Genomic DNA, 17,244 nt, shown 5'->3' on the forward strand with positions numbered 1-17,244 from the left:
AACACGTAAACAATTAGGATTAATACAGACAACTAAATCAACAACCTACAGAACTGGACAAGAAGATAGTGATAAATCAGTTACGCTGAAGATCTGAACACACGTCTATCAGAGAATGACAGATAAAGAACAAAAAAATATTGAGAATATAAATGATTTGAACATCTTGTTCTTGACCATGGGTCTGGAGGGAAAGTCAGCTAGGAAAAAACCCTTTTGAAAAAGGCTTTCCTCCCTGAGAAAGAGAAGGATATGTAAAAAGACGTTTCCGTTCTTCTTCGGGGACACAGTTATAGGATGACATGCTGCCTGGAGCTGTGCCAGCCTCTTGGACCATGAGGGTGAAAGCCAGCTGGTGAAGGCCAACCACTGAGACACGCACAGGAAAAGGACAGAGCCTGGATCATTGATTACATCATCTGCTGCTGCATCATCCCAAGAACCACCTTCTGCAGCCTTCCTGTCATGTTAAGATACAAATGTTCTTATTGTTTAAGCCATTTTCCCCTGTAGATTCTGTTACTTGCAGAAATCCCACAAATCAATCTATCAGTTAAAGCAATTTCAATCAAAATCTACACAGAGTTTTTCATGGAACTTGATAAGCTGCTCTTAAAATTTATATGGAAGGGCAATAGGTCAAGAATAGGCAAGCCAATTTTAAAGAAGAAAAACATTGAGGACTCGTCCTATCAAATATCAAAGAGGATTATAAAATTATAGAAATTGAGAAAGTATAATACTGGTGCAGAAATAGACGAATAGAGCAATGGGACAAAACAGTGAGCTCATAAACAGACCCAGGTATATATGGAGACTTGATATAATTCAGAAAGTGCGGGGGGATAGTTCTGAGACAATTGGTTATACATATACAGCTTTACACTATACACAAAATAAAGTCTAGATGGATATAAAAGCCCATAAAAACCAGATGGATTTAAAGAAAAGATAAGAGAATGCCATTATAACATGGAGGTAGATAAAGAATTTTTAAAAACAAAAACTGTAAGTCACAAATCTAAAAGGAAGATTGATAAGTTTGACACATTAAAATTAAAATATTCCATGCAACAAAGATACCTGTTGAAAGAGGCATAGTGCTGAGTGGAAAGTCTTGGCTGTGTACGCCAAGACCACAAGGCCCTGCTCTCTGTCTGGTTCATTTCTCAGGATTGTGTTCACAGGGAACATTTGAGCAATGAGCTATCATCTCTCCCCAGACAAACAGCAGGCTAGACACCACTCAGTGTAAAAGGGATCTAGTCTCTAAGCACAGTGTTCCTCTATAAGCATATGCCTACTGTTTTTTTGCCTTAGCTCTATATTCAATACTCAATACTACTCTTATTTATCATGTTTTCTCCATTGCTTGCTTGGCTTGATTTCAACCACTCATATTTTTCAGGAAGGGCTTCTTGGAACTATGTTTCCTGCACTCTCTTTTGCATATTTACAATGTCTATCTGTGGCTTACATAATTGAATATGAATTTTGCTGCATTTTAAATTGTAGAGTCATATTTTCTTTCCCTGAGGACTTGGTAGCTATCACTATGTTGTCTCCTTGAACTGGAGAGTGCTACCAGGAAGACTAACACCAGAATGAATTTTCCTCCAACAGGTGACTCGATTTTGTCTAGATGCCCAAAGAGTTTTTTAATTATCTTTGAAGTTCATTAGCACTGAATGTGCTTCAGTACTAAGCAGTGAGCATCAACTTTTCCTGAAATGATATGTTCTTTCAGTCTGTAAATTCAAGTTTGCCTTCATTTCAATAAAATGTCCTATTGTTATAATTTGACTTTGTTTCCTGTTTCATTTGTCATGTTCTCTTCAGAGATACCAATTATCCTTATTTTGGACTTCCTTTATTTTGAATCCATTTTAATCATTCTATCTTGTCTTTTTATTCTGTATTATTTTCCATTTCACTTCCAGTTTTATCCTCCATGCCCCTGAAAGTATTTTAGAAGTTCTTCTCTTCTTTTTTGATGTTTTTAATGTAATATTCAGTTCTGTATGGTTATATATTTTTCTTCTATTTCTTTCTAAGCTCTGCCAACTCAGTTTTCTTATCTATTAATATTTACTGCTTATCATTTATTCCTTGAGTCTTGTATCTCTTCTTTGAACACTCTTTTCCCCCCTGAGAGATCACACTATCTTTAATTTCATTTCATGGAAAACTGTTAGCAATTTTTCTGGGGTGTGTTCTTCATCTGGTTTTTGTTTTCACATTCTTTTCCTTCTTTTTTCTTGTGGTATCTTTGCATAAGCCCCATGCTGGTGACTTTTTGTTCTATGCTTATCTTTAAGTGAATAATGGATGAGGGGTGACTTCAGGGGAGTGGATTAGGGTGACTGCATTTGAATTTTGGTCTATCGTCTTTGAGTACTTTCTCACCAACACTCTCCTCTGGCAGCAATTTCAGCCCCTGCCTAGCAGAAGCCTCCCTTGCTTACTGTGAAGTCCCATATGACAGATATTTTTGTGTGATGAAATTCTCTTCAGCTGACCAATATTAGCAGCTGCAGTGTGACTTGTCACTCACACTGTCAATTATCCTGACACACTGACCTTGTTTCCAAGATGGCTTGTCTGAAAGTTTTCTTGCTCCACCCCACCTCTCCTGCCACTCTATGGCAGCAAGGAGGACTCAAGAAACATCCCTGAGCCTGGCCAGGCACTCGCCCTTACTGCTCCAAGCAGGTATGTGCGACTTGTTCTGATGAACACTGTACTCTGCCCAAGATAGCTGGATGCAGGCAACCACACTCAGCTTTCTACTTCACCCCACCCAATTTTCACTGCATTGGGCAGCTCTCCCCCCATTATGGGCGGCATGGGTGGGGTGATAATTGGAAGCATAGGGTTGTGAATGCTTCTTCTTTTGTGGATTATGGAGTTTTACTTCCTGTCCTTTTTGTTTGTTTGTTTGTTTTCAGGTTGGCCCTTAACCGGTAAAAGGCAATATAAATCCATTTAGCAGATCCTCTCTCCTGACACCTGACTTTCAAGTTCACTCTCTTACTGGAAGATCCAGTACCTGCCCTTTTTTCCCATGAGGTGATAAATTCCTGACTCTGCCTAAGAGAGAAGATACAAGGAAACATACCTCAAAGGGAGAAAATTTAAATTCCATCAATTTAATAGTTGTAAAAATATGATCTCATTTATGTACCCATATTTTGATAAAAATCACTTCCTTTTATATTTGTTTTTTCTCCTTTATTATTTGATCAAAAATATATCAAGGATATTGTTCCTATAAATATAGATATACATCATTATTTTAAAGGACATATAGAATTTCATTATATAAAACTTCTGTTGATATTTGAGTTATAGTTTCACTACTGTAAATACTGCAATAAACATTCTTATATACTGATTTTACTCTCTTCTCCATCTCTTTCGTTATGCTAAATTTTAAGAGGAAGAATTGCTGCGTGCTAAGTCTAGGCCCTTTTAAAATTGAAATATATTTCACCAAACTTGTATCCATAAAGGTTACCCCAATTTAAATTCTCATCATCAGTAATGATAATGTCCTTTTCTCATAAGCACACTCATACTCGCTGTTATAATACTTTCAAATCTTTACCAGTCTGATGGCTGCAAAATCATAGAAGTGTTTTAATGTGCTTATATTCTCTAAGGAATTGCATGAATGTTTTAAAAAGCCTTTAACCACAGAATGACTATAAAACATTATTCACCAGTATTTTTACATTCTTTTTTTAAACATTAAGTCTTTGATCCATCTGAAATTTATATTGACTTACAGAAATAAAGCAAAAAAGGGGGCAGCTCATCTTTCAATGTCATAAGAGAGTAAAGGCCACACAAGAATTATCTAGGGCAGAGAACTGAAAACTCCTGCCTGCTGCCAAATATAGCTCACCACCTACTTTTTAAAAAAAAATATTTATTTATTTATTTATTTGGCTGCGCCAGGTCTTAGTTGTCACACGTGGGATCTCTGTTGCCAAGTGCGATCTTTGTTGCAGCATGCAGGATCTTTCAGTTGCGGCATGCATGTGGGATCTAGTTCCCTGACCAGGGATTGAGCCCAGACCCCCTGCATTGGGAGTACGGAGCCTTAACCACTGGACCACCAGGGAAGTCCCCCACCACCTATTTTTATAAATAATGTTTTATTGGAACATAGCCATACTAAGACTGCTTACATGCTACCATGAGTAGCTATGACAGAGATCATGTGACTGGCAAAGCCTAAAAAATATACTATCTGAAAACTTACAGAAAAAAATTTGCCAGCCCCAATCTAAGAAATGTACTCAGTCCCATCCTTGGTTACTACTTATTAAAGACTCCAGACTTAATAAAGTTACATGTTAATTTGTAGCTTTTTCTCTGATTAAAAATTTCTATCCTACGGAAAAGATAACCTTAAAGATTACAGTTTATGGACTTGTTTTTGTTTCTAAAAAGTTTTGTCTCTGAGAAATTTTATCCTAACATTGCCTATAAATACCTAACTTCTCAAATGCTCTTTGGACTTGTTTTAACATCTTATTTGTTCCCTCATAAATTAATGAATTAAAAATAATATTTGATATGTATTTATTACATATTTACATGAAAGTCACGATTTTGCCTTATAGAAAATTATATTTTAACAAGTATGAGGTAAGAATTCAGCTTTTTGAATTTGTTTTTTCCTAAGTTGCCAGCTATTTGTTTCCAAAACATTTGTAGGACAATCCATCAATCTTCTCACCAATCTAATTTCAAATGCTTGCTTTGTCATAATTGTGTACTGAATATAAGTTGACTGACTAGAGAATACAATTTGTATACTGATTATAAATTTCAAAGGCCACAGACATAGCTGTACAAAAAGTCACTTATGTTATTTTCCTGTAGCAACTGAATCTCTTCTTGAGCCCTAGTTCTGCTTGCTGACAGAAGACAAAAGAGACAATCCAGTTAACAGCCACTTCAGATTTTCTCAGTCGTTTCAGAATTCAATTCATTTAATACTGAAATTTTCACCAGGGTGACATGCAACTTTCTGGCTTCTTTGGAGCAAAGTAGCTGATCTATAGTCACCCTCTCACCCAGGCTGGCCTCTAAGAGGCAAGACAGCCTCACTGATCTTCAGCCTAGTCATCCCTAACAGTGGATGTGCTTAAATATCTACACCTATAGCTCTCCAGGCCCAGGTCACATCCTCTGTGCCTCCCTCATCCTGACGGTTAGGCTTCTTTCTTCAGGTCTCAGCCCTCCCTCTGTTACCTTCTATCAGGAAATGGGAAAACTGTATTTGCCCCTCATGCTTTTGTGGGGCTCTGGCTGTCCCATGGCTCCTCCCATATTGTCGCCTCCAGTCTTCTTCCCTGTCGCGGGGTCTGGGGGGACTTTCAATCCCCACCACCCCCCTACCTCCACTATGAGTGGTCTTGAGGCTGGGCAGGGCTAGGAGAGCTGGGAAACTGCATTTCCTCTTCTCTCTAACTCTCCCACTTTAGTCTGGGCAACTTACAAATGGGAGAGTCTAGGGCTTCCCGCCATTTCCCCTTCTCTCTAACTCTCCCACTTTAGTCCAGGCAACTCACGAATGGGAGAGTCTAGGGCGTCATCTATTCTCTTTCCAATCTACTGTTTTGGGTACAACGTTAGGCTCTGGTTCCTTTAAGTCTCTAAGAAAGCCTGGTCCTTGCCAATGAAAAAGCCTTGGTTTCTGAGAACAATAACTCTGTCATAACTTTTTAAAGCCCATTTTGGCACTCACAAACCCAGAATGGAGTTCTTTGTCTCTGTATTCTGTGCAATCCCTTGCCTGAAACAACGTACCAGGCTAACTGGAGGGTTGGAGAGAGGGATGGAGAGTGATAGGTTTGCTGACGATAATAAAGAAAGAAAGGTCATAAGTAACAAGGGCAAGGCATGACTGAATTCTGGATTTGCTCAGTGACATTGAGAACTTATATGTATTCCTTTATAATTACAAAAGCATCTTTATTGTTGAAATGCTTGCAGTAAAAAAACAAACCCAAAACACTGTCATTTCAAGTCTGAAACTCTCTAGTCCTCCAACACACTTTTGTTTCTCAGAAATCATTTTCTAAACTCTACAGGAATGAGAACAGTCTTTACTAGCTTTTCACATGTAAAGGGGTCTTTGGACTCTATTCTGTTCAGTTGTTTCTTACAGGAACAAATATCTAGTTTTATAATATATTTTAACAGCTTCACAGGCAAAATCCCATCCATTTTACATCATTGTTGCCTTTTAAAAATTTTTTCTGGCTACTTTTATATGTTTATTTTTCCATATGAAATTTTAAAAATTAAAAATCATGTTGTCAAGTTCCATCTTTGTTTTCTAATATTGGGATAGGAATCTAAGTGTGCTCTTAATCAGTAAAATAAAATCATGTAGCATTTACAGGTGTTGCTTGGGTCCCTCTATAATAATCATTCAAACCCCTGATTAAATCTACATGACAAAGGTTTTTAATATAATTCCATCCATTCAGCATTCTGAGGTGAGGAGGAAGAAGTCCCAGCCAGAGAACTTTGACTCGGCATGATTTTTTGTTTGCTGTGCCAGCACCAGATTTTGGCATCTGGTGTCCTGAGCTGGCTTCTCCCCTTACACATGGAGTGACTGTATCTGATCTCCTTTCTATCATTTCTACCTGACAATCAGGGTAGTGCACAGAACAGCCATCCCTTTGAGTCTGAAGTTTCAACAAACCTTTGGTGAGAAGCGTGTTAAAGGAAAGCAGAGCACTGACGGGTTTTCTGCATGGTGATGTCACATTTATACCCCATTCCCACCCCACTTCCCCAGGCAGTAACCTCGGCAAAAAATCTTCATAGCTTCTCAAATGGTACCAAACAGATTAGTCTCCTCTTTTTGCACATAGTTCACTTTTACCTGCAGATCTTGCCCCTCTGGAGTAAAGGAGTTCCTCCTTACTGTGAGGGGGAGGGGCTGGGCAAAGAAGAAATGATAGGCTAGGCCCAGATTTTCTGCCCTGACCCCAACATTACAATCTTAGAATGTTCAGCTGTGATAGTGAAAAGGTCTTCTTAACCTTCAGTACTACACCAACACCTTTATGCATGTACCATCTAGTCATTTAGTCTAGGGAGTGATTTTTGACCCCCTCCCTACTTTATACCCTGAAGCTATTACTGTTGCTGTTATTCTCTCCAGCTCTGCCTGCACTTTCCATATCATTGTCTGTCTTCTGTACTTTTTCATCGGACTTGCCAGAGAGCAAGACCGCAGGGTAAAAACTAGTCCATGTTAGAAGATTTACAAAAGTGACCACCCTAAGCTGGTTTAAATTAGTTCCATGTCTGTTTTAACAGAACTAGCAAACAGTGAGCTTGTCCTTGCTTAGATTCCACATGGTCCCCCAGCCACTTGCCCTCACAGGGACCTGGGAGTGGCTCAGGAACCTTGGAAGCTGAAAAGCCCCAACTGCTGCCCTTTCCTGCCTTTGCTCAGGGAGAGCCCACAGCCAGCCAAGAACCACCGAGCACCCCACCTCTTCCCACTCCTTTTGGGGGTTTCAGAGTCAGGTGGTGAGGAAGACTCTAGTAAGTCACTCGACTCTCGGAGCCTTAAGTCCTCACCTGTAAGTGAGGATGATAATAATACCTATCCCATAAGGATGCAGTGAGCATTGAATGAACCCAGATGCTTCACAAATCATCTGGAAGCACTTCACAAAGCATCTGGAAGCGCTTCACAAATATGGGCTATTGGGGTATGTGTGTGTGTGTGTGTGTGTGTGTGTGTGTGTGTGTGTGTGTGTGTGTGTTCTCCCAAGGTTCTACTGAGTTTTACACAATCGCAGGATAATTGCAAGGCTACTGTTTGCTTAAACCATACCTGCTGAGTAGAAATAACGCCAAACTCTGCTAAGATATAGGGAAACACTCCTAAACATTTTAAACATATATAGATTTTTTTTAAAATTTAATGTTGAATAGATAACCAACAAGGACCTACTGTATAGCACAGGGAACTATACTCAATATCTTGTAATAACCTATAATGAAAAAATATCTAAAAAGGAATATATATATGTTTTCAGTTACATATATATACATGTATATATATGAATCACTTTGCTGTACACCTGAAACTAACACAACATTGTAAATCAACTATATTTCAATAAAAAATTTTTTTAAAGCTTAATGTTGTAAGTTTTACAATACTTATGATTAAATCTCCAAAATTTATCCTAAGGTTCTCATTCTTTGAGGAAAGCAAACCTAAAGGTAAAGACAATAACATTTTTTAAGTAAAATATGGTAAAATATCATTCTCTGAGGTATTAAAACAGCACTTGATTGCTAGACAATTCCTGGTCTTTGACGAGAGTTCACGGCAAAGATATTAAACTGCTGTTGAGGGTTAGACATTTAACTTTCAAGAAGTTAGACTGATGATGATCATTATTTTCAATATTGTTATGTATTTAACCAGCAGATTTCCCACAAAGAGCCAGAGGGTCTAACAGATCCTGAGAGCCAAGGCGTGGCAGGCCTGAGGCTGAGACCTAGCTGCTTGCCCTTGGAGTAAGAGTAGCCCCTGTGTGAGGAGGAAAGGAGCCTCCGCCTCCTGACTGGAGTGCACTGTGCAAGTGTCCACAGGTCTGAAGCAGCAGTGGAAGAACCTGGAAACTGCACCTGGGAAGCAGCAGGACAGACCTTTGCTGGAGAGCACAGCCCAGCTCAGGCTGGTCGCTCCACTCAGCTCAAGCACAAAAGGCACTGCTTCCCCAGGTTCGTTTGCTTCTCCTCACCCCACCCCAAGAAGAGGGCTGTGGAGCACTGTGTGGATTGCGATCCATGCCCACCAATGCTGAGGGCCTTCCCTTGCTGGGTGGGTACAGTGGGAGGCTGGCACCCAAGCTTCCCTTCTATTCAGCTGTGTGAATTTGGGCAAACCCTTCCAACCCTTAGCTGCCTCATCTGTATACACAGGGCTAGGCTAGACGTCTAAGGTCCCCCATCAGTGGAAGAGTCTATGTGTCTCAGGTGACAGCAGATCAAGACCAAAAATACATGTAAAGGAAATAAAAAATTTTACTTTTATAAAAAGTCACCTCACCTCATGGTTAGAAGAGTCACAAAAGAGTGGTTCAAGTCACGATTTCACAAACTTAATTACAACTAAACTAAACTAAACTTTACTTCATTAACGCAGATGACAGATAAAAGACGACTTACTGGTGCTTCGATGTCCTCTAGGAGTAAAACAGAACAGCGTTCACATTTCAACAGTGTTTGGGCCCGATGCATTATTTTCTTGACAATTTTCTCCAGGTCAGTCTGTTCTTCAAAGAGGTCATTAACCACCTCTAGCAAAGCCTAGGAAAGATAAAGTGGATGTATTTAGGTGGCTGAGGGACTGAATTAAAATTTTTCTCTCAAAATTCCATTTTGTCTTTTCTATAAAAATATAAACATTTTTGTGTGGCTAATTTTTAAAGTGTTTATGGTTGTTTTGACACACTTCCATCATTTCATTTTATAACGTAGTCTTTTTTTATACGTAAATTTATTTATTTATTTTTGGCTATGTTGGGTCTTTGTTGCTGCGCGCAGGCTTTCTCTAGTTGCAGCGAGCGGAAGCTACTCTTCGTTGTGGTGCGCAGGCTTCTCATTGCAGTGGCTTCTCTTGTTGCGGAGCACGGGCTCTAGGCACACAGGCTTCAGTAGTTGTGGCACGCGGGCTCAGTAATTGTGGCTCGAGGGCCCTAGAGCAAAGGCTCAGTAGTTGTGGCACACGGGCTTACCTGCTCCGCAGCATGTGGGATCTTCCCAGACCAGGGCTCGAACCCGTGCCCCCTGCATTGGCAGGCAGATTCTTAACCACTGCGCCACAAGGGAAGTCCCTATAACACAGTCTTGAATTGTAAAATGTAACTTGAGAATAGTGCCAGTCCATACAATCCCACATAAATTCCTCATATATCTGTATGACTATATTCCATATAGTTAATGACTACATGATCTCATATAATTATTACTGATAGGCTTTTCCCCTCCTACAGTAGTTTTTCTGCAATGTGACTAGGTATAAAACCAACATTTTATGAATAACAGGTACCTGATTCTCTCTAATGCACATTTATTTCAGAAAGTTACAAAGCATCTCTTCCTCACCAACCGGAAGAAATAGCTTCATGGTCAAACTCAAGACTTATTTTCACTAATACCCATCTCTCACAGAACTCTTAAAGAATCACAGTGCTGGATGCTAGCTAAGTTTCAGAGCCTTCAAAAATATATATAAACACTCCATTAATCCCTCTACACAAGAAGTATTGCTTCATCCCAATCTGTCCAGGAGAACATTTAAATACTATTATACTTCTCAAAAAGAAATCACCGGGCTTCCCTGGTGGTGCAGTGGTTGAGAGTCCACCTGCCGATGCAGGGGACATGGTTTTGTGCCCCGGTCTTGGAAGATCCCACATGCCGTGGAGCGGCTGGGCCCGTGAGCCATGGCCGCTGAGCCTGCGCGTCCGGAGCCTGTGCTCCGCAACGGGAGAGGCCACAGCGGTGAGAGGCCCAAGTACTGAAAAAAAAAAAAAAAAAAAAAAGAAATCACCATTAAAATTTCTATTAAAACAATAGAATGGAAAGCACAAAAATTAAAGAAAAAACTTAAATTCTAACTTGAAAACTGTATACTCATTTAAAAATGAAATTGTAATAACTTGTCGTTTTATCCAGCTAAGTTAGCTTTCAATTTATGCATTGAGATAATATTTATTTAGAATTTTTAATTACATGGATATTTCTGGAGATGGAGGAATAGTGGGCCATTTACAGGTGGCAGATATTATGCCTCTATCAGAATGCAATCAGAAAATTACACAGCCAGTGAATTGACCAGAGGCTGCTTTATTCAATAGAATTTAATAAGATGTGCACTCTCCAGTCTGACCTGTCACAAAAGGATTTCATGGGTTTTCAAATTCACATCTATTCTGGTAGACAGTGTTGACTAATTTTCAACTTTGGTAATGAATTTTATTTGTCCTGAAACCATTTGAAACATGTGAACATTTCTTCTCTGAGTCTATTCAGGTAGAAAAGCATTTGAATGAGTTAAGAGATCCATGAAATGAGTCTAGTTCACTGAGCATCTAAAAGAGGACCCAATATCTTGGGTAGCGTTTTCTCTAAAGAGAGCTTGTGACTATGGCTAAGGGCCATGCATTGCTCTATGATCCCAAAGCAAAGAGAAACACCAAGAGGTGAAAAAAGTTTTAAGTGTATCCTGTCTGTTTGGCATTTGGACAGCAAATCACTGTAAGAGGTCAATGTGCAACAATTTCATGTGCAAATATAACATTAAAAATGGGGCAACTGTCTGCATAATTACCAACAAAATCCCCTGTTATTAAGGGAGAAGACATTATTTCCTTAATCATCCAGACTGTTTCTTCAGATGGATCATATTAACTGAACAATTATTTAACTTTTCAATTTGTTGTGACTGCATGAATGGGGCCTCTGGGACCCGTATACAAGAACATTTATCTCAGAGGAGAAACTAATTGTGCCTTGAGTTTTGCACTGACAAATCACATTAGAGTAATTTTATTGTTTCTAATTAAAAATTTCTGCTTTACTAACAAGTGATAAAAGTTTCACAAATAACAATGCAGACTAGCTCCAAAATAGGAGAAAAAAAGAAGAAAATCTAGGATGACATGCAACTCAACAGACATTGGAAGCCTTGCACACAGCTGAACACTCCCTGCTTCTTGATGTCACTTGCATTTCCCCACCTCCTTCTTCTTATGACCTTTTTTGCTCCTGGGCTCATCCTTAGACCTCTTCCCTTTCTTACCCATATATTTTCCCCACCTGTAGCCTAGTTTTAAATACCATCTATATGCTGATGGTTCCCAAATATTAATCTTGAGTCTTCACATCTCCCCAAAACTCTAGATTCCTGTATCCAACTGTTTACTTGCCACCTGTACAAGCCTAAAGTCGTTTTCACTCATTTCCAATATCAGTAAGCTTTATATATTTTACTGCTAATTTTTTTGTAGAATCTCTCACTTCTCACTAACCAACCACATTATTTCTCCTCCCCTCCCCCAGTTTTATTGAGATATAAATGACATAAAACTTTGTGTGAGTTTATGGTGTACAATGTGATGATTTGATACACCTATATATTGCAAAATGATCATTACACCCATCACCTTACATAATTACATTTTTTGTGTGGTAAGAACATTAAGATTTATTCTCTCAACAATGTTCAAGTACCTAATACAGTATCATTAACTATAGTCACTATGCTGAACACTAGATCTCCAGAATTTATTCATCTTACAACTGGAAGTTTGTATACTTTGACTAACATTTCTCCTTTTCCCTCACACCCCAATGCCTGGCAACTACCATTCTACACTCTGCTTCTTTGAGTTCTGCTTTCCATAGATCCAACATATACGTGAGATAATACAGTATTTGTCTTTCTCCGTCTGACTTATTTCACTTAGCACAGTGCCCTCAAGTTTCATCCATGGTGTCACAAATGGCAGGATTTTCTTCTGTATTATGGCTAAATAACATTCCATTGTGTGTGTATATGTGTGTATCACAATTTTCTTTATCCACTCATCTATTAGTGGACACTTAGGTAGTTTCCGGCTCCCCTGCATCGGCAGGCGGACGCGCAACCACTGCGCCACCAGGGAAGCCCAGCTTTATATATTTTACTGCTAATTTTTTTGTAGAATCTCTCACTTCTCACTAACCAACCACATTATTTCTCCTCCCCTCCCCCAGTTTTATTGAGATATAAATGACATAAAACTTTGTGTGAGTTTATGGTGTACAATGTGATGATTTGATACACCTATATATTGCAAAATGATCATTACACCCATCACCTTACATAATTACATTTTTTGTGTGGTAAGAACATTAAGATTTATTCTCTCAACAATGTTCAAGTACCTAATACAGTATCATTAACTATAGTCACTATGCTGAACACTAGATCTCCAGAATTTATTCATCTTACAACTGGAAGTTTGTATACTTTGACTAACATTTCTCCTTTTCCCTCACACCCCAATGCCTGGCAACTACCATTCTACACTCTGCTTCTTTGAGTTCTGCTTTCCATAGATCCAACATATACGTGAGATAATACAGTATTTGTCTTTCTCCGTCTGACTTATTTCACTTAGCACAGTGCCCTCAAGTTTCATCCATGGTGTCACAAATGGCAGGATTTTCTTCTGTATTATGGCTAAATAACATTCCATTGTGTGTGTATATGTGTGTATCACAATTTTCTTTATCCACTCATCTATTAGTGGACACTTAGGTAGTTTCCATGTCTTGGCTATTGTAAATAATGTTGCAATGAACATGGGAGTGCAGATATTTTTGAGCTAGTGATTTCACTTCCTTTGGATATATACTCAGGAGTGGAGTTGCTGGATCATATGGTAATTCTATTTTTAATTTTTTGAGGAACCTCCATATTGTTTTCTATAATGGTTATACCAATTTATATTCCCATCAACAGTGCACAGAGGGTTCCCTTTTCTCCACATCCTCACCAACACTTGTTATCTCTGATCTTTTTGATAATAGCCATTCTAACAAGTATGAGGTGATATCTCATTGTAGTTTTAATTTGCATTTCCCTAATGATGTTGAGCATCTTTTCATGTGTCTATTGGCCATTTGTATGTCTTCTTTGGAAAAATGTCTATTCAAATCCTCTGCCTATTTTTTAATTGGATTACTTTTTTTTTTTTGCTATTGAGTTGTATGAGTTCCTTATAAATTTTGGATATTAAGCCCTTACTGATACATATGATTTGCAAATATTTTCTCCCATTCCATAGGTTGCTTCTTCATTGTGCTGATTGTTTCTTTTGCTGTGAAGAAGCTCTTTAGTTTGATGTAGTCCCACTTTATTTTTGCTTTTGTTGTTTGAGCTTTCATATTAGATCCAAAAAAATCACTGGAGCTTTTCCCCTACATTTTCTTCTAGGAGTTTTACAGTTTCAGGTCTCACATTTAAGTGTTTAATCTTTTTCAAGTAAATTTTTGTGAGTGATGTAAGATAGAGGTCTAATTTCATTCTTTTGCATGTGAATATCCAGGTTTCTCAACACCATTTATTGAAAAAAACCTACCTTTTCCCCATTGAGTATTCTTGGCTCCCCTGTCAAATAGATGTTGACTATATATGCATGAGTTTATTTCTGGGCTCTTGATTCTATTCCATTGGTCTATGTGTCTGTTTTTAGTGCCAGTACCATACTATTTTGATTACTATAGCATTGAAGTATAGTTTTTTGTTGTTGTTTTTGTTGTTTTTTGCGTTACGCGGGCCTCTCACCGCTGTGGCCTCTCCCACTGTGGAGCACAGGCTCCGGACGCGCAGGCCCAACAGCCACGGCTCACGGGCCTAGCCGCTCCACGGCATGTGGGATCCTCCTGGACCGGGGCATGAACCCACGTCTCCTGCATCGGCAGGCGGACCCTCAACCACTGCGCCACCAGGGAAGCCCTGAAGTATAGTTTTAAATCAAGAAGTGTGATGCCTCCAGCTTTGTTCTTCTTTCTCAGGATTGTTTTGGCTATTTGGCTATTCTGCTCTCTAGACACATGGACCAAGGTTTCTCCTACCCCAGGGCCTTTGCACTTGATATTTCCACTGCCTGGAATGTTCTTCCCAGATCTTTGTGTGGTTTTACTCCTTCATTTAATTCAGGTCTCTGCTCAAATATCATCTCTTTATAGACACCTTCTTGATCACCTTCTGAAATAAACATCCTCCGAAACTATCCTTCAGCAACCAGTCTGTATTCCATTACCTCACTTCTTTCTTCTTTATAGCACTTATCACTACCTGATACTATATTAATTTTTATTTGCTTGTTTGTCTCTTATCTACTGTTCCCACTAAAATAGTAAGTTCTATGAAGGCAGGGGCTTTGGACGGACAGTGTCTGAAGAGTACCACAAAATAAATATTTGTTGACAGCGTAAATGAATACATGAGGCTGCAAAGATTCATAATTCATGACGTGTTCCTTAAGGAATTTAAAATGTAGTTGGAGAGGAGGGCCATCAATATGTATTATACAGTGTGGTAAGTGCCCACAATAAAACAGTGGTGGTATATACAAGGCAAAACAACAAGCAAAGGAAAGATTAAGTGGAAGACTGAGCTGGGTCCTGAGGAAATGCAAGGCAAAAGCAGTGGGAGGAAGAAGGTGGACATGAGGCATTGAAGGCAGAGGAAGAAATATTACTAAGGGAATGAGAAAGTGAAACAGACTGTTTTCTGGAAATTGGGGACTGTATTGCTGGGATGTCCAATGAAAGGAGGAGAATGGTAAGACATGGGGCTAAAGTTGACAACAGGATCCAAGTCAGAGAAAACAGGTGGTATGCTGTGCTAAAGAAGATAGCTGTAGCTGTCAATTGTTTCCTGTGAAATATTCATAAATCATAATGCTTAGCAAATGAAACTTTTAATCAATTTGATTACCAGTTAACTGAGGGTTTCCAACCTTTCTGAACATCTTCTTGTTAAATATATTTCTAAATTGTGACAGTAACTTCCCTATATTTAAAGGTATAGTGAGCCTAATATAATTTAATCTGTATTTGATCATTTTGCAATTATTTGAGCACCAGTTTTTGTTTTTGTTTTGTTTTGTTTTTACTATTTAACCCTATAATTGGTGAAGGTATATGAGATCAATCCCTCTATGTGAGTTTCTTTATAATCCTATAAGATGGTGTTTGCAGCATTATTGTCCAGTTACCTTGTGATGCTCTTCCAGGAAAACTTTCAATTCAAAATTTGTGAGGTGGCATGAAATCATTTGTAACATACCTTGCTTCTTAAGGGAACTAAATTGTAAAAAAATCACTAAATTGTGTTATTGTTTCAAAGCTATAAGTAAGCAAGAATATATCTGCTGCCTTGAAGTATAGATGTGAAATTAATTTCCTTTTTAAAAGAGGCTATTTCTTGCAAACAACAACAGAGAATTTAAATCCACTTCCATTTGGGTTTATTGCTTAAAGGGGATCTTCAACCATAGACTTGAAGGATTATACAAATAAAAAGGATTCCTGGACTATTCAAAGATCATCCACTGTTTTTAAAAGACAATATGACTCACAGACACTTGAAAGAGAGCTTTGAGGGTTGTCAGCAATGTTTCTTTCTACTCACCCTGCTTCTTTCATATTCTTTCCTTGAGGCAGCAAATAGCTGAGCATTAGATATGGCAATTCCGCAAAATGGAAGATACATCTGCATAACCTGGGGGCAAAGAGAGTGTTAAGAACATTTAAACATAAAAATATGGAACTAAATTCCACATTTCCTTCATATGCCTGATTTCAATACTATCTTCTCAACCACAGAGATTGAGTATGGTGTTGTTGATACTAATATCTTAACTTCAGAAGGAATATTTTTCAGAGTTAACTAGGGACAGTCAAGCTTAAACTAGGAACAGTCACATCTATGAAGATATAAAGCAAAGCAACAGACTGTGACGGCTGTGATACAGGAACTGTGTCTAAATCATCTTTGTATTCCTTCCTTGATCAATGAAAAATGAGTAAATGAAGTCTGATATATTTAGAATTTAAGGCAGTGCCCATACTCACACTTGGAGGTAGGCAGGATATAAGCCAATTTCTTTGTACATATGTATCCATAGCAGAGATCTCAGCTTGACGCTAGACCTCTGTCAGCTACAGACATAAGCATGCCTGTTAGGATGGGCCCAGTAGGAACTTAGGGGCCAGAGGGCCTAGAAGCCTCATGCAGAAGGGTTCAAATTGAACCCACTGCTCTGTTGGTATAACTACCCAGGAAAGGCTGGGTACTCTTTAAGAGAGCACTCCTCCTATGGGAAGAAACAGCCACGTGCGATGAGCCTGATCCTAACAAAGATTTTCTTATCACAGGGGGTCTAGGTCTAGGGATTCTCAGTAATTCCTGGCACTCTCACTCAAATTCATCTCCAGAATCTCTGATTCCAGAGAGAGAGAGAATGTCTCAAGTAAAAACCGAAAGAATTCTTTCCGAAAACTCTTCACAACGTAGGACATTGTGAAAACAGACAATGCTTTGGGATTTTCTAAAGTAGAGGGAAAAGGGCATGTGGGCATGTTTTATATGACAGTCAGTTTCTCTCTCTCTGTCTCTCTCTC

At 38.8% G+C, this 17,244-nt stretch overlaps 1 protein-coding gene across 1 annotated transcript in view; it reads right to left on the reverse strand.

Moving 5' to 3' along the window:
* The window catches only part of PDE11A (phosphodiesterase 11A), a 427,170-nt gene that overhangs the window by 243,346 nt on the left and 166,580 nt on the right, over positions 1-17,244 (reverse strand). The window contains exons 3-4 of the mRNA XM_024122161.1: positions 16,253-16,342; positions 9,229-9,369 (exon numbers count right to left, since the gene is read on the reverse strand). Of these exons, the coding sequence (XP_023977929.1) occupies positions 9,229-9,369; positions 16,253-16,342 (231 nt within the window). The remainder of the gene's footprint in view (positions 1-9,228; positions 9,370-16,252; positions 16,343-17,244) is intronic.

The sequence above is a fragment of the Physeter macrocephalus genome, chromosome 2 (assembly GCF_002837175.3).
Source record: "Physeter macrocephalus isolate SW-GA chromosome 2, ASM283717v5, whole genome shotgun sequence".
NCBI lineage: Eukaryota > Metazoa > Chordata > Mammalia > Artiodactyla > Physeteridae > Physeter > Physeter macrocephalus.